Source organism: Penicillium macrosclerotiorum (assembly GCF_028827735.1).
Source record: "Penicillium macrosclerotiorum strain IBT 26536 chromosome Unknown utg000010l_segment0_segment0, whole genome shotgun sequence".
Classification (NCBI taxonomy): domain Eukaryota; kingdom Fungi; phylum Ascomycota; class Eurotiomycetes; order Eurotiales; family Aspergillaceae; genus Penicillium; species Penicillium macrosclerotiorum.
Genome location: NW_026643089.1, coordinates 2,542,209 through 2,563,429, shown reverse-complemented (window position 1 = coordinate 2,563,429; position 21,221 = coordinate 2,542,209). Strand labels below are relative to the sequence as shown.

The following is a 21,221-nucleotide window of genomic DNA, read 5'->3' as shown; positions in this document are numbered from 1 at the left end:
GAAGTCACTTAATTCAATGGTCACAGCCAATTATTGGGTTGGGACGCCTATATACAAGAGGACTTTTTCTCTCTCTAAACACCAGTCCAGTCCGGTTCTTTTGGGGTTTGAATCAAACGATTTCAGAGATAGAGAAAATGAGGGGGCAAGACAAAGGAAAAAGGAACACTTTTCAGAACCTGACCATGAAAAGGAAAAAAAAAATCCCAAACACATAAATCACATCAAATCATCAGAAATTCCACTGCATCTTTATCTGGCAAGTCGGTAATATCACTGCAGATGTCGAGGCATGGGGAATAGTCTGGCGAATAAACACGCTTATTGAACACAATAAAGGCACCGCTTAAGCCTTCTGGCCCTCAAGGGCAAGCTCCTTCTCCTTGGCGGCAAACTGAGCCTGCTCCTCGGCAGTCAAATCCATGAGGGGCTTGTTCTCGCCGGACTTGAGGTTGCGGTGGTAAGCACGGATGATGCTGTCGGCATCATCGACGGCAATGGGACGAATGTCAGCCAAGGCCTTGATCTTGGCAGTGCACTCCTTGTACTGATCATCGGTCATCTCGAGCTTGAGCTGCTGGGCACGCGACTTGATCGCATTCCAGCCAGTCAGACGAGAGGCGAAGTGGACGTAACGAGTCATACCAAAGTCGGCGGGGTTGATGATCTCGTAGGTGGAGGGGTTGTTGAGGATGGCCTTGGCGTGGATACCAGCCTTGTGGGTGAAAGCACAGAAACCGGTAATGTAGTTGTTGAAGGGAATGTTGACCTCGACGGCCTCGGCGACAAGGTCCTCAATGTCCTTGATCTTCTCGAGCTTGTACTTGCTCTTGACATATTCAGGGTCGGCGACCATCATGCGGGCCATCAGACCACCGAGGGGAGTGATACCATTACGCTCACCGATACCCAGAACGGAAGTATCGATGTGAGTGGCACCGGCCTCGAGGGCACAGTAGGCGTTGGCGATGGCACAGCCAGTGTCGTTGTGGAAGTGAGTCTCGATATCGCAGCCAACAACTCCACGCAGCACACGGACGAGCTCGTAAACCTGGCGGGGAGAGGCACAGCCGACGGTATCGGCAATACCCACACGCTGAACACCGACCTTGTCGACAGCAGAGTAGATGGAGAGGAGATCGACCAGATCCGAGCGGAAGGAGTCCTCGCTGGAGAAACGGATCTCAATGCCCTTGGACTTGACGAACTCGATAACTTCAATGGCGGTGTTCTTGATATAGGTCATATCCTTGCCGTGGGAGTGCTCGCGAAGGTAGGACGAAGTGCCAATGACGACATCACTGGGGTAACCAGTCAGGGTCTATATTCGAGTGTAGGAAATTTTTCATGCGGGATCACTTACACTCCGTCAACGCCGGTCTCGACGGCAACACGGGCATCATCCATGTGGCAACGAATGTGAGTGAGAATCTGGAGAGCGATTAGACGGTGTTGATTCCACTAGAGATGGGCATGTTTCGCTGCTGGGGGCATATGGCAACGTACCTTGGCCTTCAGGCCGAGCTTACAGATAGCCTCACAGTCGGCACGCGACTGCTCGGAAGCGCAGGGGCTGGTGAGTTCGATCTACAGACACAAAATCTCGTCAATTCCGCGATCATGGTACAATCTTCAGTCAATTTTCTTGATCGATGACTCACGTAGTCCACACCAAAGTCATCGAGGGCCTTGGCGATCTCGATCTTCTTCTGGGTATCGAAGAAAGCGTTGGCGAACTGCTCGCCCTCACGCAGGGTGCTCTCAATAATCTTAAAGCGGGAAACGTTGCTCAGGAAGTCGGTCACACCGACGTTGTGGCCATAGGGATTGCGGGAGGCGGAAGGGTGGGGGTTCTGGCGGGTCTCGATGCCAGTGAAGCCGGGGTGCTCGCCTGTTCCAGGGTTTTAGATGAGTATACTGGGACCCAAAATCGCAAAGATTCCGAAATCAATCCATACCGTTACCATTGGCAGCGCCGTTGGCACCGTTCACCTGCCCATTGGGCTCAGTTTCGGGTCCGGGACACATTGTGCGTCGATAGCGGGGGGAGAGGGTTGTTATCGGTGGTGGGGTTGAGGAGGGAATTGCGGAGGGGGGAGCTTCGAGGACAGCAGGGAGAATGTTCAGAAGCAGACGGACTTTGAATCCAAAATTCTAGCACAAGGATATTTATGGAGGGGTGAAGAAGTAAGAGTCATAGGAGTCATAAACCAAGTGGAGCGGGCGGTGTGGTTCTTTTGCGTAGTAATCGTCGCTCGTTCGCTCGGCGGCAAAAAATCGAAAAATTTCACGGCGCTTTGGGGGTGGGGAAGTCGCCGGCGTCGCTCATAGGCCGCGTCCGGGAATGGGCTGCGAACGGGGATCTCATCGACCATGAGTCAACTTGTTTTGTTTTGCTTTTTTTTCTTTTTTTTCTCTCTGGGGTCTTTTGTTGGGCAGCTATGCAATTGAAACCTTGAGAATTCTTTTTCAATTTCCCATACACCATAGTTTATACCACCTGACAGCGCGGGGAGCTCGGCATTTTGTTCTGCCCTTCTTGACTATCTGCGTCGGAGACAACCGACATCGGCCATGGCGGGGGCGGCCTCAAACCCTGGATGCCCTATAGCCTTCACCGAAGCCAGGGGCGCGGCCCTTGGTGATTGATAATACTTAGATGTACAGGGATGTTCCCGATAGCAGCAAATTATTTCCCTCATTCTTTCGAGCGACTGTCAAGGCCCTTTTCTTTCTCTCGGCATTGTCATCAATCCCTTTTCATGTGGCACCAGTGAACAGTCTACTATGTAGAGCCGAATCTCGAGTGTACTTCAAAAGATTCCAGTAATGATCGACATGGGCGAAGGGCGGACTCGAGAAATTCTCCCTCACATAATTATGGACGATGCGCGCTACGATCAACTATGATTGGGTATGACTTGTGTGAATCTCATAAATTATTGCTTCCCCCAAGGACAACCCTACCATTGCCAAATGCCCTTCCCCCGAGTCGTACTTTCACATACTCAACGGTAGAGACAAAGGCCAAAATAATGATAATGGCTCTGTTCAATCATCGTCGTCATCGTGACCTAGCCCCATATTCGGCAAGTAAAACGCCTTCCCATAGAGGACTGCCATCACTGCCGGAACCAAAGAATACCCCATGATCACCATATCGGAATCTCCCTGCTCGTTAGCATCTGTGAAGTTTCAGTTCTCCCTTCTTCGACCATCTCTCACCACCTCATATTGACACATACTCCTGTTGCTGCTGCTGCTGCTGCTGCTGCTGCTCTCGTGAGACATGACGCGCTGAGCAGATCTGAGCAAGTCACTGAGGCTACCTAGAAATAAAGGCATACATCAGCCCATCTGTATATATGCAAGGCACTTCTTAGAGAAGGACCCATCTGGCTTGGTTTTGTTACTTCGGACTTACAGCGCATTCGAAGACCGAAAGGCTCTGCATCAGCGGAATCATCAGTTTCAAGCAATTGCGTGCAAGGAGAGAGGAAGACAAGCAAGCAGAAGAGCAGAACATCAATGAAGAGGCTCACAGAATGTAGCCAAAGGGCGCGAGGGTTGGTAGGGGGCATGACTAGACATGGGGTTTAAATCGCAAAGGGGAAAAGTCACTGGGGAAGGAAGAGAGTTAAGTGTCTCTATTTCTTGATCATTTGTCGACCTTGAAAGTGAAGTGGCATAGTCATGAACTAAACATGTAAAGACCCTAACGATCATTGTTCGGTATAATTTTCTAAGTTATTCGCCAAGTCCCAGCTATGCATCAAGAGTCTATTCAACGAGAAGATATGTCGATAAGCTAACAAGCAATCGAACAAGTTCCCCGGTCAGCAAGTGTATGCTGAGATCCAAATGATCTCCTAACGTATTCAGTAACCTCTTTATCTATTGACTTAAAAGACCCAGGGTAATTATTGATTGTGAAATCCATGAGATAATACACTTGAGATCTACAGGGGCCCAGAGCCCGGTCCCTCAGCTATATTTGCTATTGTATAATTCACTAGCGTACCGCGCTTAGTGTAATTTCTATCAGGTAACCTCAATAGCACTTTTTTGAGCTTCGTGGATTGAGAATTAGCAGAATACCCCTCGCCTCGATTTGAGGACTAGTCACTTTTTGAAATTCTCCAACCTTTTCGTTCTAATCTCCGGCCTCGACAACTTGTACGCGGATATCAGGGGACAGTTGGCGATCCCTCCTGTCCCTTCCGGGGTGCTTTTCCGGAATCTTCATCCACAGAGCCTCCTTATGGTCCTTTAACAAATGTATAACATATAAAGAGCCCTCTAAAATGACAGATTCTCCAACGAATAAACATGGTCACAATGCTACCCTGACAAATCTGCATTCAGACCCGCGACGTTCCCTCACAGCGCAGAACCGATATTTGTCGACAATCAGCCGTAGAGTCTTTGGTGGGGAAAGGGAGAGAATGGCGGTGGTCATAATCTTCCGGCACGGCCCTTAGAGAGGTGCCACAAACGGTTCTAGAAAGCTGCAAATCATATTTAGAGTGTAAGTGGAGAAAAGCCGAAGCTATGCAGACGCGTATCTACGAGCGGGGTGTTTGTTTCTTTTCGGCGCCTCCCCTTGGTCTTGAAAAGACAAAACGAAAATGCTGGGGCTACTCTACGTTCCTTACATTACATACATAATCTAGCATTGCTGTCCACGATACCACTGCAGATATCGTGCATCAGACTGCTTCGCAATGCACGAGCGGGTGTGGGTGGATCAGATCCCCGCGCGTGCCAATTGCGTGGCCGTGGTTGGTTCGGGCGCTCAGGCCAGCTGTCGTCCTTCCAGACTGGCCCGATGGGGAACTTGCTTTCCTCCTTATCCCTCGGGTGCCGCTGCGTCAATCAATCTTCCTCCGTCTGAACTATCCAGGTAAGCTGCCTCTCATCTCCCTGTTCATGTTTTGATTCCCTCGTTCCATCTGAACCCTCCAACGTATCTGACACGTCGCAGCCATCAAGATGCGTTTCACTTCGCTTATCACCCTCCTCCCTGCCCTGGCCCTGGCACAGGAGCAGGTGCCTCTTGCCGACCGCGTGCAGGGCTGGTTCAACAAGGCCAAGGCCTACGTTCCCACGGCTGTGCCGGCTGACCCAATTGAGAAGATGGCCGAGAAGGTCGCGGAGAAGCGCGTCACCGATGTGACCATGCAGAACTGGCAGTCCATCCTGACTCCCGCCGAGCAGGAGCAGGACTGGCTTGTCTTTGTGACCGGCGGCAACAAGACCTGCTTTGGTCGCTGCGAACACGCCGAAAAGGCCTTCAAGGTGAGTTTGACGCGACTGATGGACCATATTGAAGGCAAGAATCTAACCATCTCCCTCCGATCCCAGGAATCCGTCCTCCTTTTCTCCGCCGACCCCACCGCCCCCAACCTGGGTCTGCTGAACTGTGAGGAGGAGCGTGTCCTCTGCGCCACCTGGTCTGCCGGTGCCCCCTCCGTCTTCTACTACCAGGTCCCTCAGGCCCCGGCCCTGGGCGAGGAGCGTCTCCCTACTCCTCTCCACATCGTCTACATGAACTCTACCACCGTCACCCCCGAGGAGCTCTACCAGATTCACTCCAAGAAGACTTTCGAGAAGGTCCCCGCCTACGAAGGTATTCTGCACCCCATCGACGGCTTGCTCGCTCAGTACCAGCTGAACGTGCCTCTTGGTTACGCCATCTTCGCCATTGGTGCCATCCCCAGCTGGATGTTCATGATCGGCATCAGCTTCTTCAGCCGTACCTTCATGTAAGTTGGCCCTTTATTTCCCGATAAGTCGGTACATACTAATCTGGCAATTTCAGGAGCCGCCGCATGGGTAATGTTGGTACTGAGCCCGCTCGTCGTCCTGCGCCTGCCGGAAGTGCGAACTAGAGGGTTTGTTTGGCGAATATACCATGCTTTTCTTTTCTGGGATGTAAATAGCGGGCAGTGGCCTATTAATGGATCATTTGATGCATTTGGGTTGGGTTATATGAATTCCTCGTTCTTCTGTCTTCCTTGCGTGCAAAAAGGGGCATTTGGTACGGATCCATGGCTTCTCTAGCTCCCAAAGATGTTTTAATCAATTTTTTTTTTCCTTTTCGAAATTTCCGATAACCTCCAAGTTGTCATGTGGGTTATTAAGTGATGATCAACCGAGAATGAAAACGGCGGTGCCTAGGTTATGGGCATGAGGCAGGTTTGGGTACAGAGTCAGTAAAGGCTAGGAATGACTTGGAATTAAATTTTGTATACCTATTTTCGATGGTAATGGAATCAATACCATATTCCATTACTATGATTGATACGTTCACTACATGCACGTTTGCACGGTGTAATGTTTGGACTCGAAGCGCTTTTCCTAGGGAGAGCCTCTACGCAATATATATTGTGGATTTGTGGATTCTAGAGCATCCTTTCCCGTCGATTCAGAAAATCAAATGGACTACAAACATAGAAAACCCGCCTGAATTACCAATAGAGCAGATGCTTACTTGCTGTACGATGGGAAATCTGGTGATAGTTAGAAAATTAAAGTGTTGTCCAGCCCTGGCGCAAAAGAGAGTGCCCGGCGGGTGTGTAATCATAGCAGGCGGCGAAACTCCGCTGAACCAAGTTCACCGGTCCATCGCCAACCCAACATCGAATATTTGTCTCAGGTGCCCCCCCTTTCCTCATCTCGCAGACAACAATGGCGGCCCCCATAGATCGCATGCCTCCTACGACGACCGCCTATGTAATTGCAACTGCGATCATTGCGGGAGTGACTGGATATTTCATCGGCCAAGGCGCCTCGCTGGGTCTCTTCAAAGAAAAGCAAGGTTGGCCGAACGGCTACGACGTCAAAGTCCACCGGGACTCCTCCGATGAGGAGGACGACGAGGACTCGGAAGACTACGAAAGTGACGAGGACGAAGGCAATGGAGAGGAGCTCTCAAACTTCAAAGACAACGACGAGGAAGTGAAGCTGGTGCTGGTTGTGCGGACAGACTTGGGCATGACGAAGGGTATGTGTGCTTTACTCAGAGGGACATATTTTTTTCCTAGCCCGTGCTGAACGCAGAATGACCGCTGACTATCTTGCTCTTTTCCCTCCAGGCAAAATCGCCGCGCAATGCTCCCACGCTACCCTCGCTTGCTACAAATACTTGATCGCGCATTCTTCCGACTCCCCGATCCTGCGCCGCTGGGAGCGCGGCGGCCAGGCAAAGATTGCGCTGCAGATCAAGTCGGAGGATGAACTACTGCTGCTCCAGGCCCAGGCCATGAGCCTTGGACTCTGCGCGCGCGTTATTCAGGATGCAGGCCGGACTCAGATCGCGAGCGGCAGCCGCACTGTCCTTGGTGTTCTGGGACCGAAGAGTGTCGTCGACGGCGTGACAGGACACTTAAAGCTACTGTAAACTACCATACACGATACCATACCCTCATGTGCGCATATAGGCCCAGAATGATCATGATATTGATGAGCAGTGTACACCCCAAGCTACCAGACGAGTTTGTAGCATAGCGGAGAGCTGTGGCTTGAATGGAGCGGCATGACCCATCCAGGTCGATCAAAGAATCGGCCTAGAGATCTAGAGCCAAAGCTCTGCAGCATTCAAACTCCAATTATATGATGGCAAGATTGGTTGAGTGAAATGTTCACTTGGAATCCACTTTACCCCGTAGAGACAGGGAGTGATAAGAAGTGAAGGCTACGGCTAAATATAAGAGTTCTCTAAGAAGGTATGTTGGCAAGTCATGGTTTTTCCCTAACCTCACAGGCCAACGGCCAATCGGTGAAGGGAGGAGGAATATGACGCCGTCCACAACCGGGATCTCAGGCCGAGCTCACCAGATGGGAGCTCAAGACCCGAGCCACGCCCGGCGCAGACATTGAATATGAGATCTGTCGACAGGATACGCTTTGGACCATACGCGTGAGAAAATGAATGGCTCCCGAAATCGCCGAACTGACCAGCTCTCAACCGAAACACCGTGAGGTGAACAGGAAAGCTAGCCACAGATCTGTAGTGTGTACGGTTGAAGAAAAGAAGAAGAGGAAACGGCGGCAGAGCTTTCGTATTTATTCCTCAAGAAATTTGTGGAGCTAGTCCAAATATGGATTAGCGTGCCGATACACGTGATGATATCTCAGGCTCCGCTATCAAGAGTCGCCTGGGCACGGGCTGTTCTTTTGGAACAACTTTGATCTCAACCTCGTGTTTAGCTGGTTCTTAGTGCTCGCACATCCCAGCAAGATGGCTGACGCTCTTTCAATCGAGCAGAACAACAAGATTCGGCTGGCCCTCGGGCTCAAACCCCTACCTGTCCCTGGAGCCGATGCCGACGCCACAGGCCCATCCTTCAAGGACGACGACGCAAGCGCATCTGACTCCGACGACGACCCAGCGAGTACCATCGAGACTCGACAAGCACAGGGATATGACAACTGGAAGAAACTCCAGGATGAAGCCGACGCAAAGCGCAAACGCGAGGCGAAAACTGCAGCCATCAAAAGGGCGCGTGACATCGCCCTCAGAAACCTGAAGCTGGAGGGCGCTACCCTCGGAGAATCGGATGGAGCAAATCTGGACACAAAAGCATGGCTCATGCAATCCAAAAAACGCACAAAGAAGATCGAGAAAGACCGGGCGCGCAGGCTTGCTGAGGAGCTAGAGGAGCGGGAGCGCGCTGCGGCCGCCGAGTACACAGCAGCTGATTTGGCTGGCATCAAGGTCGGACATGCGATCGGAGACTTCAACGGTGGCGAGGATCATATTCTCACTTTGAAGGATGCGGCGGTGGATGACGAGGAGGAGGGCGATGAGCTCCAGGACGTTAATTTGGTCGACAGGGAAAAGACTCAGGAAAAGCTCGAACTGAAGAAGCGCAAGCCCGTTTACGATCCTACTGCGGAAAATCAGGGCATTCTCTCCCATTATGATGAGGAGATCGAAGGCAAAAAGCGCAAGCGATTTATACTGGATGCCAAGGGCTCGACTGAAGAGGAAAGGGAAAGCAAGCGACAAGAAGTTTCAGATCGATTGAAGAAGGGAATAATCAGTCTTGATTTCGAACCCGAAGTCGCCACATCCGATTACATGGACATCAGCGAGGTTAAGATTAAGAAGCCAAAGAAGAAGAAGAGCAAGACCACAAAACAGAGAGCGGTCATGGACGACGAGGATATTTTCCCAGAGTCTACTGGCGCGTCAAATGGAGCTCCATCTATGGACATTGATTCGCAGAATGGGGTGCAAGTCCCGGCTGCTCGAAAGCCAGTGAATGAGAATGTCTCCTTTGCGGACGATGATGACCTACAAGCTTCGCTTGCCCTCCAGCGACGGGCGGCGTTCAAGAAGCGCAAGAAGATGCGCCCGGAAGACCTCGCACGGCAGCTTCGTGAAGAAGAATCTCAGACGCCGATGGAAGTAGAGACCCCCGAAGATGGGTCTGAGGAGCCCGGGCTCATCATTGATGAGACGTCGGAGTTTGTATCGAATCTCCAGAGGCCTACCATCCCTGAGCGGGAAGAACGGAAAACTGCGACCCCAACCGCAGAGACTACTGGCAAGTCTGAGCCTGAAGAAGAGCCCGAGGATGTGGATATGGAGCGGAGTTACAATGACGTCGAGGACGAGGAAGACCTCAAGGAACGTCTCAAGCGCGAGGAATCTATTCAGGCCCAACAGGAACTTACTGGAACCGGACTGGAGGAGGAAGCTACTCTGGACCAAGGTCTTGGTGCTACATTGTCGATGCTGCGCCAACGTGGTTTGGTGAAGGAAACCGATAGCAACAGCTCGAATGCCCTACTGCGAGACCGCCAGCGCTTCTTGCAAGACAAGACGAACCGCGAGGCAGACGCCGAACGGCGCGCGCGATTGCAGCGTGAGCGCGACCGTGCCTCGGGCAAGCTTGACCGTATGTCGGCCCGGGAGCGCGAGGAATACGCGCGCTATGAGAATAAGCAGCGTGATCAGCAAGAAGCGCGACAGATGGCGGATATTTTCAACCGCGAGTACAAACCCGATGTGCAACTCAAGTATGTTGATGAGTATGGCCGCTCCATGAACCAGAAGGAAGCATTCAAGCACCTCAGTCACCAATTCCATGGCAAGGGCAGTGGCAAGATGAAGACGGAGAAGCGGCTGAAGAAGATTGAAGAGGAGAAGAAGCGTGAGGCCATGAGTGCTTTGGACAGCAGTCAGCATACCGGCATGAACAATGCCATGGGCCAACAGGCGCGCAAGAACCGCCAGGCTGGTGTCCGTCTGGGCTAATTGCTCGGCACGACGCAGTCCTTGCTTTGTGTTGTATGTATAGAGCAGCGAACATGATCACTTAATGATATCCTCTTTCCAATGTTGACACTCTCGGAAAGATTCTATGAGTTCGATGAGTACAGCCACAGTACAGCCACCACGGTTGGTACGGTAGGGAGCTATTTCTCCGCGCCCTAATATAATCCCTGGTTCCAAGAGCGTTCCTTTCACCGTATTGCCCAAGTAAAGTCATCATCCTGTCCCATTGACGATTAGCACTATGCGAACTGCTCGGTGGTCCCAATATGCATGCCATCCGTATTCCTCTCCTGAAGGTGCCATGGTGTCATATTATTCTTAGCCATGCTATGCCGACTCGGGAATGATCCAGATAGGACCCGCTAGCTGTTTCGGTCATGTCCTGCCGAACGCCGAACACACCGAATCGCCGCTACGTAATGAGCAGCCGTCGTCTCCAGGCGTCGATCAGCCAACGCGCTCTCCGCGTGTGGGGAGGCTCCTCCAAGGAAAGACCCGGGTATTTCGCCCTATTTAACCGAGTCGCCTGCCTTCGATGTGCTTTGGTCCTTAGCTCCTAGCAAGGGGCAGCCTGATCAGGGTTTCGGTATGGCCTGCAAGTCTTGTTCCGATGTCTCCTGAAACCCCGACCGTCTCTTGGTTGCTTGGTTGCTTGGTTGGTCTGCTGCTGCCCGCACGGCTGGCTTACCCCAACTGTGCGTGAGGGGAAATTGTCGAGTGGAGCTGACAGCCTTAATCAGCTCACCGGGGAAAGAGATCCCGATGTCGCGCAATGTCGGGGAGATCAGGACCACCATCTGGAAAGTCTGGAGAGCGGCTCTATTTCCAACCGTGTAGTGTACATAGTGTGTATGTTGGCAGTAAGAAAGACAATACTCCAGCCAGGAAACCCCTTCCTCCCTCTTTGCTCACCACAAGAAAAGAAACGATGGAGGAAACAAAGGGAGGAGACTCAAAACAAGTGCAGACAGACATAGATCGTCCTCAGGTGTCTCCAATCAATTCACTAGCACGAGAAATGCTGCAATTGTGCGGAGGACGTAGCCAATCCGACCCGGTCGCAGTTCTCGCCGGGCGCTGAAGTCCCGGGTACCTATGAGTGCACAATACCCCACACCGAATCGAAAGTACCCGGTACCGCTATCACATGAGTCAGGCCCAAACAGACCGCAGCATCTCCGACCTTTTCTTATTTTCCCGGTTCTTCCCTTTCCTCTGCTGTTTCTCTTCCCCCCCCTCCGAGACTGAGCTTGACTCTCCCGTTTCTCTCATCTTTCTTGCCTTGCCATTCACAATGCTCTCCACTCTGCGTGTTGCCAGCCGGTCGGCTGCCGCCCGCGAGGCCAACATGCGCACCGTCGTCATCGGTGCTAGACATGCCTCGGCCTGGTCCAACGTCCCCCAGGGCCCTCCTGTAAGCTCGAAGCCTGGAATTTTACTCAATCATACGCTTGTCAATGCGATTGTACGATTGAGGCATTGGATGCATCAATGCTGATGCGATGAGCTTTAACAGGATGCTATTCTCGGTATCACCGAGGCCTTCAAGGCCGACTCCTTCAAGGAGAAGATCAACCTGGGTGTTGGTGCTTACCGTAAGTCATTGATGCAAGCACAGGAGCTGAAATCACATCCGACAAAAAGGGGTCCGGGTTTGCTAATTGAGTTTTCTATCGCGTATAGGTGACGACAAGGGCAAGCCCTACGTCCTGCCCTCTGTCCGTGAAGCCGAGGACAAGGTCGTTGCGTCGCGCTTCGACAAGGAGTACGCCGGTATCACCGGTGTCCCGGCCTTTACCAAGGCTGCTGCCGAGCTGGCCTACGGCGCCGACTCCTCCGCCCTGACCGAGGACCGCCTCGTCATCACCCAGACCATCTCCGGTACCGGTGCCCTGAGAATCGGTGGTGCTTTCCTCCAGCGCTTCTATCCCCACGCCAAGAAGGTCTACCTTCCCAACCCTAGCTGGGCCAACCACAACGCCGTCTTCAAGGACTCCGGCCTCGAGGTCGAGAAGTACCGCTACTACAACAAGGACACCATCGGCCTGGACTTCGAGGGCCTGATTGCCGATATCAAGGCTGCCCCCAACAACAGCATCATCCTGCTCCACGCCTGTGCTCACAACCCCACTGGTGTCGACCCTACTGAGGCCCAATGGCGCCAGATTAGCGATGTCATGAAGGAGAAGGGTCACTTCGCCTTCTTCGACATGGCCTACCAGGGCTTTGCCAGCGGTAACGCTGACAAGGATGCCTTCGCCCCTCGCCACTTCGTCAAGGAGGGCCACAACATTGCTCTGTGCCAGAGCTTTGCCAAGAACATGGTAAGTTGGGTTTAATCTGAACCGTGTTCATAGAATTGTCAGCTAACTAGTGATTCTTTTGCTTTTACTAGGGTCTCTACGGTGAGCGTGTCGGTGCTTTCTCCCTTGTTTGCGAGAACACCGAGGAGAAGAAGCGCGTTGAATCGCAGATCAAGATTCTCATCCGCCCCTTCTACTCCAACCCCCCCATCCACGGTGCCCGCGTCGCCTCCACCATCATGAACGACCCCGCCCTGAACCAGCAATGGCTCGGTGAGGTCAAGGGCATGGCCGACCGCATTATTGAGATGCGCTCCCTGCTGCGCAAGAACCTCGAGGAGCTCGGCAGCAAGCACGATTGGTCCCACATCACCAGCCAGATCGGCATGTTCGCCTACACTGGCCTGAAGCCCGAGCAGATGGATGCTCTTGCCAAGGAGGTAAGCCTCCCTTCATATTCTATATCCTTGCCCTATATGAGTACACGGAACTAATTGCAATTTTTAGCACTCCGTCTATGCCACCAAGGATGGCCGTATCTCCGTCGCTGGTATCACCACCGGCAACGTTAAGAGACTGGCTGAGTCCATCTTCAAGGTTACCGGTTAAACGTGAAATTTACACGAGTTTTTTTCAACAAAAGGGGATAAAGGAAGACAGCCAAAGAATGGAATGAAGGAAAAGGGAAACCGAGCTGATGCGGTGGAAAAAGGCTTTTCTGGCGGCTTTTTTCTTTTCCGACGCGGCGCTTGTACTGATATCTAATGTCTCTGTGTTTTATATTTAGCATGGCTTGGCTTTGTCCATCTCAACGGAGATTTTGGATCGATCTTTAATCTGCATCTCTCTGCGACCGATATACTCTTAGAGTCTTCTAATAATGAGGGCACAAGCTAAACCTTCACCCGGCGTCAATCTTCTTCCAGGCCTACCACCGTTCAGCCCGAGTCCTTCTTCCGTGACGCTCTAGTTTCATCACCACCCCATTCTCTACTGTAGAAAGAATTTCTTGATTTTTCTTGTTCTCTTACGTTCTCCAGTACCCCTTTAGAACACCACTATGGCCCTTTCGAACATGCTGTATTCAAAACAAGAACAAGAATCTTCACTACTCCCGAAACAAACATCCTCTCCATGATCTCCAAAGACCCCAATATGTCAAGCAATAGTAGCAGAGCACCACTGTCCCCCTGGAGAGCCCTCATTCGGGGCTGAATCCATGGTCCAATGGTGTAATTGATCAAACCAAGCCGGCTACTTCCTCCACCCGCAGCGAGGGGATCGGCCCGGCAGAGCTTCCGTCAAAAAGATCCGGTGCGGATCCAACTCGGAATCGACGATATCGGGGGCAGCGTTTGTAGGCTGTATCCATAATGCCTACGACCAAGCTGGTCGATGATGGCTTGGACGACTTTACCGCAACTGATGTCGACTGCTGTCGAAGGTGGCTTTGGTCACTAGGATGGATCTTTTAGGTCAAATTATGAATAGATATGAGGACAAGAAACACACCGAAGGATGGAAAGCCAATGATAGGGAATGACTACAATCACAGAGTGAGTTTGAAGGTGGGAGGAGGTTGGGCACAGCTCATGCGCTACAGTCGGTCCAAATATCAAAGATTCGGAATACCAAAAAAGCAACTTTTCTAGTAAAGCAGTGCTATTAATTGGACAGAGGATAGCTTTGGTTCTCCATGCGCAGCTCTAAAGCCAATCAAGGATATCATGGGGACACTAGGTAACAGACCAGCATTATCCAGGGCTGGAAAAGCGTCCATCGCGTCCATGAACTCGCAAAGAAAGCCCACAGAAGCAGAACTTAAAAGAGAAAAATGAGACAGGATAATAGGAAATGATTCCACCGAAATATTCCCCAGAGTTCGTGCCGCTAGAGAGAGCACAGTATATTCAAAAGAACCTTACTATGTGATTTTGATTGTGCCCGTTTAAGGCAAGAGACTAGCATCAGTAACGAGGATAACTTGTAAAAAGTAAAAAGCCGAAGACGTCTACTCATCAAAGAGAAACGCGCTTTCAGTAAAATTAAACAATATGCAGGAACAGAAGCGTGTTTGTCCATTTGTCCATATCCCCACCCAAAGTAACGCCAATAGTACGCCGAAAAAAGAAAACAGGATTTCGCGGTTTGAACATGGCCGGGCCGGAGGCTTGAGCCGTCGATATGTGCATGGAGAGTATCAGAGGCCCAGCCCCATGATACCACTCACGCTCATATCTGGCCCGCCGGCTGGGGGCACGGAGGGACAGATACAGCCTGGCGGTGTGTTAACTGGGGAGTACGAGAGGGCTGAGGGGGAGGCGCGGCCCATGGCGCGAGCAAGAATGGAGACGGGACTGGAAGCGGCGCCTTCGCGGGCGTGAAGAAGACCAAAGCGAAGGAAAACCTCAGAGATGGTGACGAGAATGGAGATGACAATGAGGACGATGATGATCCAGGTTTGATCTGTGGAACACGGTTAGAGGGACTATCCAGAGGATATGCATGACGTTGAGAAGAGGGAGAGAACGAACGAGAAGTGCGATTATCCGCAATTGAATCAGACAGGATTTCAGCAAGATCTAAGAAGACGCGACATCGCTCGTTGAGAACCTGGATGCGGGGCTTGATCTCGAGATACTCGCGCACGGCGATGTAAAGAGGGTAGAGGGTTGGTTCGCTCTCCCAGAAGAAGTTTGGGACATCGAGCATATTGGATGCTGACCTGCATGTTAGAAAAGGGGTTTAAGAATTGGAATAGAATCAAACAGCATGACTCACAAAGGTTGACCTCTACGCGGCTCTTGAAAAGACGACCCAGAATTCGGAAGACCTCCTCGCGCTTCATGCCCAACTTTCCAGTCATGGCAAGTCGTCGGGGTACATCCTTCGCGTCTGCCATCTGGCGAGCCATGACCTCCTCAAAGAAACACAGCTTGGTACTCTGAGAAATGCCATGACTGATAGCCAGTTTAATCATATGGTCACCGCTACGCAGTGTGATCATATCATTAAAGACACGAGGACGAGAAATCTCAGTGGAGTATTCGAAATGAAACTCTTCAGTTTCAAAATCCTCTTCGTGAAGGGGCATAGTCGTCAGTGGGATAGGAGTGCCAGTTAGTGATGAAGTAGCAAATGCTAGATCTGCCAACAGGTCCTTCTCCTGGCGCTCGGTGAAATTCCAAAAGACGACGACACCGTAGCTGAAAACAAACATCTCGGCGACATTGTAGAGAGTCCGAGCTGGGGCTTGAGGCTTTGAAGATGACGGCGTGGATAGGGGCGGAGACGGGCGATCCCGCATTAAAGCATGGCTGTCGTCGGAACTGTGTCGTCGCCTGCGAGGAGCAGGCTCGGGAGTATCCTGGGTCTCCCCAGACCCTGTCTGAGCAAGATTGTCCCTGGAGCCATTATTCATTGATCCAGACGTATCGTCATCCCGAATGCGGCTCTCCTCCTCGGATATATGGGTCAGATATCCGTCGTGGCGTTCCTCTCTGGAGCCATGCTCGTCCGAGTCCCTTGGTGATGCGTCCCGGTGATGCTCGTCCTCGTGTCGATTATGCCCGACGACAGAATGTTCCTCTACCTCGCCTATGTAGTCATCGTGGTGATCACGCTGTTCATTCCGCTCAATCTCTTCATCAAGCAGAGACTTTCCGCCGGGGAATTTTAGGACCGGGCTACTCCGCAGGCGATATCCCTCATGGCCCGGCAAAAGAGGTAAGTGATACGCCGTGTAAAGACAATCATCATACAACTTTGTCCGAGCCCCATGTGTCTCCTTCACAAACGCGGCCACGGACCCCATCTTATACGCCTGCGCCGTGCAGTACGCCGTCACTCGCGCGAGCTTCTCCGTGCGTCGCGCCTTCGGCAACCGCTCTGCATAGCTCTTCGCGCGCTCCGGGCCAACCCGCCGCTTCCGCAGCAGCTCTTCATCTGCCAACAGCGGCGCAACATTATTATCGATACCAAAGTCTCCACCGAGCCGCTTCTGCGCCAGCAATTGCTGCCGCACCGCCTCCGGGTCGATGTGCTTCTCCCGTGCCACCCGCTGCACCAGCTCCTCATCCACGAGATCGCCATCGTCCTGGGTATCGTCTTCGTCCTCGCCAGCATCTGGTTCTCCTACGCCGCCAGTATCCGGCAGAAGCACGAGCTTTTCACTGACCTTGGTGGTACGAGGGGGAGACGCGGCTGCGCCGCAAGGCGGCCAATTGTGCCTGCCGAACTGGCGGCACCTGCAGCGCTGCTCCCACCCGTACCACTGATCAGCGCCGAGGCAGAGGCAAGCCGTCGCGAGCGCGAGCTCGGTGGCGGATGGCGCTGCTGCATGGATGGCACGTCGGAGGCATACTGGAGCACGTTGTCGACGGTGATGAAACGAGTCGCGGGGGATCGGCGACGACGGGGGGTCGAGGCAGGTTGCTGATCGCGGGAATCTGTGACCTACAGGATGCGCAGCACAGCTGTGTTAGCAAGAGGGTGAACCCTGGTAATAGAGCCAATAATTGCTTTTGCCGATGCTTTTGGGGGAATTGGGGAGGGAGATGGGATTGGGGGATAGGTGCAGTGCTCTTACCAGGACGGTCGGGCTCCGCTGGCTGGTACCCCGTCCACGAGCAGGGGGCGTCATGGTTGAGCACTCTCCTTTGTGTTGGGTCCCCTACAGAAGCTTCCGTTGCCCGAGAACTATAGTGAAGGGAAGGGAAGCGCGGGGTGGAGTTTCTTAGAGATGTTTGCTGTCTCCAGGCTTTGGAATTGGAGAGTCGACTTTCCCAAGTTCCCGCCGGCGCTAGACCCGCTGTGGCATAGTCTGTCCAAGGGCGGTGATGACGTAACGAAAGTGACTGTCCAACCGTATTGAGACGGAAATATTACAGCAATGGAACCCGTGATCTACCACGTGGGAAAGCCTGCCAATCGCATTGTTCGCAGGGGGTTGCCGGCCCGCTAGCAACACAGCAAACCAGAGATTCGCGGATCCGGGGTAAACTGTTTCTGCGGATCTACGGAGTCTATCTGGATTAACCTTGGAAATCACGAAAAAAGACCGTGGAAGGAAAATCTCATATCATATCTTCAAAAAATTCCTATCGATATTGAGTGCGTGTGTACTCATTGCTCAAAATGAGAGCAGAAATGCAAATGTCTATGCCGTAGATCACGGAAATGTTTTCAATGAAAAGATGCAGAAGATGAACACAGAACGATGGAATGGGGGATAGGGGGAAAGAAAGCAAATAAAAAAAACGCCGAGCTGTCGATCTGTTGAGTGCCGAAGAGGCGCCTCAATACTTAGTACCCGAGATGGATTGGGTAGTTGGGGGTGCTAGTGTGCATTCATTTTTCGCCATGTGGAGAACAAGCCGTAGTCGTCACCATGCAGGAAAGGGATGAGACATGAAAAAAGAGAAAAAGAAAAATGCAAAGCAGAACCAGAGTTGAAATGGAACAAGATCATGAGCGGACATTACGCAGTCCTCGATGCTCGTCCCAAATCTCTTGTTTCATGGCCTGGAGTTTATCATGCATTCCGCGCAGCTTATCCAGCTGCACCTGTGAAGGAGTTGTCTGTGCCGCAAGGTCGTCATGGAGAGTATGATACTTCGCGTATAACCGCTTGAACCATTGCGACTTCTCGTACAGTCGCTGCCGGGCGAGCTCCTGCCCCATGGGTGGAGATGCACTGCCCGTGCTACCCCCACTCGATGTACTCACCGCTCGGCGGCGTTTGTGCTCAAGGTTCACCGTGGTGCGTGCGTCTGTACTGGGAGCTGCAAGTCGCTCGGGCTCGGCCTTGCGTTTCAAGGGGTTGGCAGCAGTTGCAGGCTTGCCGAGGCTCTTGGCCGGCACAGCAGGCTTCGAAGGCCGAGCAGCAGTTCCGGTGGTCTTGTTGACTCGTGCAATTTGCGAGATAAGTGGGGACGAGGACGAGCTGGAAGACTGGTTCTGGCTGTCGGAGCGGCTGCGACCGGTCGCCTCGGAGGCATTGGTAGGAGGAGAGGACCCGAGGGGCGAGGGTTTTCGAGGGGAAATGGACGGCCGAGACGGTGGTCGCTTGGAGGCTGTCTTGCTAGACTCCAATTTGGGCGTGGGTGCCTCGGTCTTGGGGACCTTGGGGGCCTTGGAGGTAGGCGCAGAAGGAGCTGTTTCCTTGGTGCGAGCTTTGACCGTGGCCGGGGTCTTCTTGGGCACAGCCGCCGCCTCCTCTTTGGGACGTTGAGCCGGAGCCGGAGCGGGCAGAGGTGCAGCATCGAGCATAATTTCATCCGACTCGTCCGAATCGTAAACGAACTCTGCCGATTTGAACTTGCTCTCAGTCTTGGGTGGAGCCTTGCTGGCCGTCTTCTTCGTAACCCGACCTGCCAAAGTGGTGTTGGTGGCGGGCTTGCTCTTAGGGCCCCGCTTGGGGGCGTCCTTTTCCGTCCGTGGCTTAGAAGTGGTAGCAGTCGATCGAGGTGCAGCATCCCGGGCCTTTGAGGTCACACCAAGGCCCGTGCCTCGGTCTGTCTCGTTGCCGGTTGTGTCACCTTCCTTCCGGTCATCAGCGCCATCCACCTGAATCTGTGGCGTGACGGGTTTCTTGGATAGTCCGTTCTGCAGATTGAGTTTTGATAGGCACTTCCCCTTGCCCCGTTCCTCTTTGGGTAGGAGGGTCTGCCATTGCTTGTCGGACTTGGAGATTCGCATGCGATCGAAGGCGGAAATGGCTCGGTCAATGGCGGCCTGTCGGTCTTCTTGGTTCGGGAAGGGGAAGTTCCACACGTCAAGATCTTTGTAGATCTTATCTTTGAGATCAAATTTCTCTCGGTCGATTCGATTCTCCACGCCATATTTCTGGGCCAGAGCGGTACAATCTTCAATGCTGGAACAGGTTTGGCGGGCCAGGAACTTGGTTGAGACGGCACGAACGGCGAGAAGGTGAATAAAGGGGGTCTTGAGAGCCTCTCGGCGAGCGGTGTCTTTTGTTTGGGAAGACGGGGCGGAGGTTAGCGTCAAGGCCGGGGCAGGTGAGTTGGGCCCCCCCAGAGTTGGACTGGAGGTCAGGGACCGATTGGCCGCAGTCCGGAGCAATCGATCCTTGTCCAGCTCAGCCTTGGTCTTCGGGGCCCGGCGAGCAGTGCTGCCCGCATTCGCCGCCCGAAGAGCCTTCAGTTCATCCGGGTGCTGGATGATGTGAGTTTTCTTGGACTCCTTGCCTCTCTCGAAGGCATTGAGGCTTTCCTCGAGATTGGCCAAGGCCTGGTCGGTGGCCGCGGTGGCCTCCTTGGCCTTTTCCACCTCTAGACTGTGGCTCAGCACCCCCGTAAAATAAAGATTCCGTTTGCCGGGAGAGGTATGGTAGATCTCGGACCGATGGGTTTCGGGATAGGCGTGGAACGGTTGGGATTTGCCGGCGAAGTGGAGGGATGGGTGTTTGCCCAGGCGGATTCGAGCCGGTGAGTCGGATCGGAGGCTGTGAATCAATTCATCCAGGGTACTCTGGACCAGATTCAGCCGCATGATTTGGGTTGGTTTGGCGGCCGAGTCACCGGACTGATCTCCGGGGCGGAGAGACAGCCCGGCGTCGGGAATCTCCAGTCCAATCGGCATGGTGAGTTGAAATGGTGATCAAAGCAACAGCCGGGAGGTTGAAAAGGAAGAGAGAAGTCAAAATTGGGAGGAGGATCGGACGGCAGCGTGGGAGCTGCAGGTCAGGCGGCCAACTGCACGGGTTGAGGCAGCACCATCCGGCATCAGATCGAGTCACCGAGGAAGGGCCGGAGAATGGCAAGAATGGTGGTAGAAACAAAAGATGAGGAGAAGGACGAGGATGTTTGGGGGGAAGGGAAGGTGGGAAGGGGAATATGAGAGGGGTGGAAACGAAGGTGAAGAGGAGGAGGAGAGAGAGAGGGTCAGAGGAAGAAGGGAAGGGTGCTGAGCAAGGCAAAGCGGAGAGTGGGGAGAGCTGACGGGTGATTCCAGAGGGAATTGCCTTGTCGGAAATGGCACACTGGGCGTACGGGGGGAACGGGGACTGTACGCTCTGTACCCTGCGGTACCCTGCTGTACGGTAAAATTACAGGGGACTCCCCGGCTGCGTTTTTGTTTTCGGGCCTTGAAGCCTTGTCCTGTTGGCGTTCCAAATGACAGCTAAGGGTGTAAGAGAGAGCGCGAGCGAGAACGAGAGAGAGAGAGAGAGAGAGACAGAGACAGAGAAGAATAAAAAGCGGCAAATTTCTTCTAATCTCTTTCTGGTCCAGTTGATGGTGGTAATCGTGATGGGCGTTCAGTCTGGATAGGTCTCTCCGTGGTGGTCCTCTTACGGGCCATATGTCTGATCGTTTTTCTTATAGTTTTCTCCATCATAGGAGTCTTTCAAGGGGGATGGGATGCGTGCCTGCTGCCAATTTCGTCCTATATGAGTCGAAATCTATTAGGATCTTGTTTGTTCCCGCTGCTGCGCCTTTTCTTTCTACTGGAGACCTGCGCCGACCGCATTGTTCGGTGGTCGCGGTGGTGGAGCGAGACGCCGTCCGACTTGTCTCGGGCTTTGTGCCTGGCGTGCTGCAGCGACAGAATCCGCATTTAATGTGCTCCGTAGCTCGTCCGGTCAATGGGAAAGCATCCGAATCCCAAAC

At 52.9% G+C, this 21,221-nt stretch overlaps 8 protein-coding genes across 8 annotated transcripts; 4 read left to right on the top strand and 4 right to left on the bottom strand.

Annotated features, from left to right (window-relative positions):
• Positions 1-346: 346 nt before the first annotated feature.
• Positions 347-2,028, bottom strand: hcsA (homocitrate synthase; the record flags this gene model as incomplete). The annotated part of the gene is made up of 5 exons (XM_057082239.1): positions 347-1,301; positions 1,364-1,431; positions 1,507-1,587; positions 1,662-1,891; positions 1,959-2,028. 5 exons carry the CDS (start codon positions 2,026-2,028, stop codon positions 347-349), a joined length of 1,404 nt encoding a protein of 467 aa, XP_056929279.1.
• A 1,023-nt stretch (positions 2,029-3,051) lies between these two features.
• On the bottom strand, positions 3,052-3,291 carry N7462_010524 (uncharacterized protein; the record flags this gene model as incomplete). Its single annotated transcript, XM_057082238.1, has 2 exons — positions 3,052-3,185; positions 3,246-3,291. 2 exons carry the CDS (start codon positions 3,289-3,291, stop codon positions 3,052-3,054), a joined length of 180 nt encoding a protein of 59 aa, XP_056929278.1.
• Positions 3,292-4,992: 1,701 nt separating this feature from the next.
• Positions 4,993-5,769, top strand: N7462_010523 (uncharacterized protein; the record flags this gene model as incomplete). The annotated part of the gene is made up of 1 exon (XM_057082237.1): positions 4,993-5,769. One exon carries the CDS (start codon positions 4,993-4,995, stop codon positions 5,767-5,769), a length of 777 nt encoding a protein of 258 aa, XP_056929277.1.
• Positions 5,770-6,690: 921 nt separating this feature from the next.
• Positions 6,691-7,402, top strand: N7462_010522 (aminoacyl-tRNA hydrolase PTH2; the record flags this gene model as incomplete). Its single annotated transcript, XM_057082236.1, has 2 exons — positions 6,691-7,006; positions 7,098-7,402. 2 exons carry the CDS (start codon positions 6,691-6,693, stop codon positions 7,400-7,402), a joined length of 621 nt encoding a protein of 206 aa, XP_056929276.1.
• Positions 7,403-8,242: 840 nt separating this feature from the next.
• N7462_010521 (U4/U6-U5 snRNP complex subunit SNU66) lies at positions 8,243-10,267 on the top strand (the record flags this gene model as incomplete). The annotated part of the gene is made up of 1 exon (XM_057082235.1): positions 8,243-10,267. One exon carries the CDS (start codon positions 8,243-8,245, stop codon positions 10,265-10,267), a length of 2,025 nt encoding a protein of 674 aa, XP_056929275.1.
• Positions 10,268-11,582: 1,315 nt separating this feature from the next.
• Positions 11,583-13,200, top strand: N7462_010520 (aspartate aminotransferase; the record flags this gene model as incomplete). The annotated part of the gene is made up of 5 exons (XM_057082234.1): positions 11,583-11,702; positions 11,805-11,883; positions 11,972-12,612; positions 12,684-13,031; positions 13,099-13,200. 5 exons carry the CDS (start codon positions 11,583-11,585, stop codon positions 13,198-13,200), a joined length of 1,290 nt encoding a protein of 429 aa, XP_056929274.1.
• A 1,591-nt stretch (positions 13,201-14,791) lies between these two features.
• Positions 14,792-17,233, bottom strand: N7462_010519 (RMD1 family protein; the record flags this gene model as incomplete). The annotated part of the gene is made up of 5 exons (XM_057082233.1): positions 14,792-15,057; positions 15,126-15,311; positions 15,373-16,794; positions 16,863-17,046; positions 17,180-17,233. 5 exons carry the CDS (start codon positions 17,231-17,233, stop codon positions 14,792-14,794), a joined length of 2,112 nt encoding a protein of 703 aa, XP_056929273.1.
• Positions 17,234-18,057: 824 nt separating this feature from the next.
• On the bottom strand, positions 18,058-20,193 carry N7462_010518 (uncharacterized protein; the record flags this gene model as incomplete). Its single annotated transcript, XM_057082232.1, has 1 exon — positions 18,058-20,193. The coding sequence occupies one exon, from the start codon at positions 20,191-20,193 to the stop codon at positions 18,058-18,060; it is 2,136 nt and encodes a 711-aa protein (XP_056929272.1).
• Between the last annotated feature and the right edge of the window lie 1,028 nt (positions 20,194-21,221).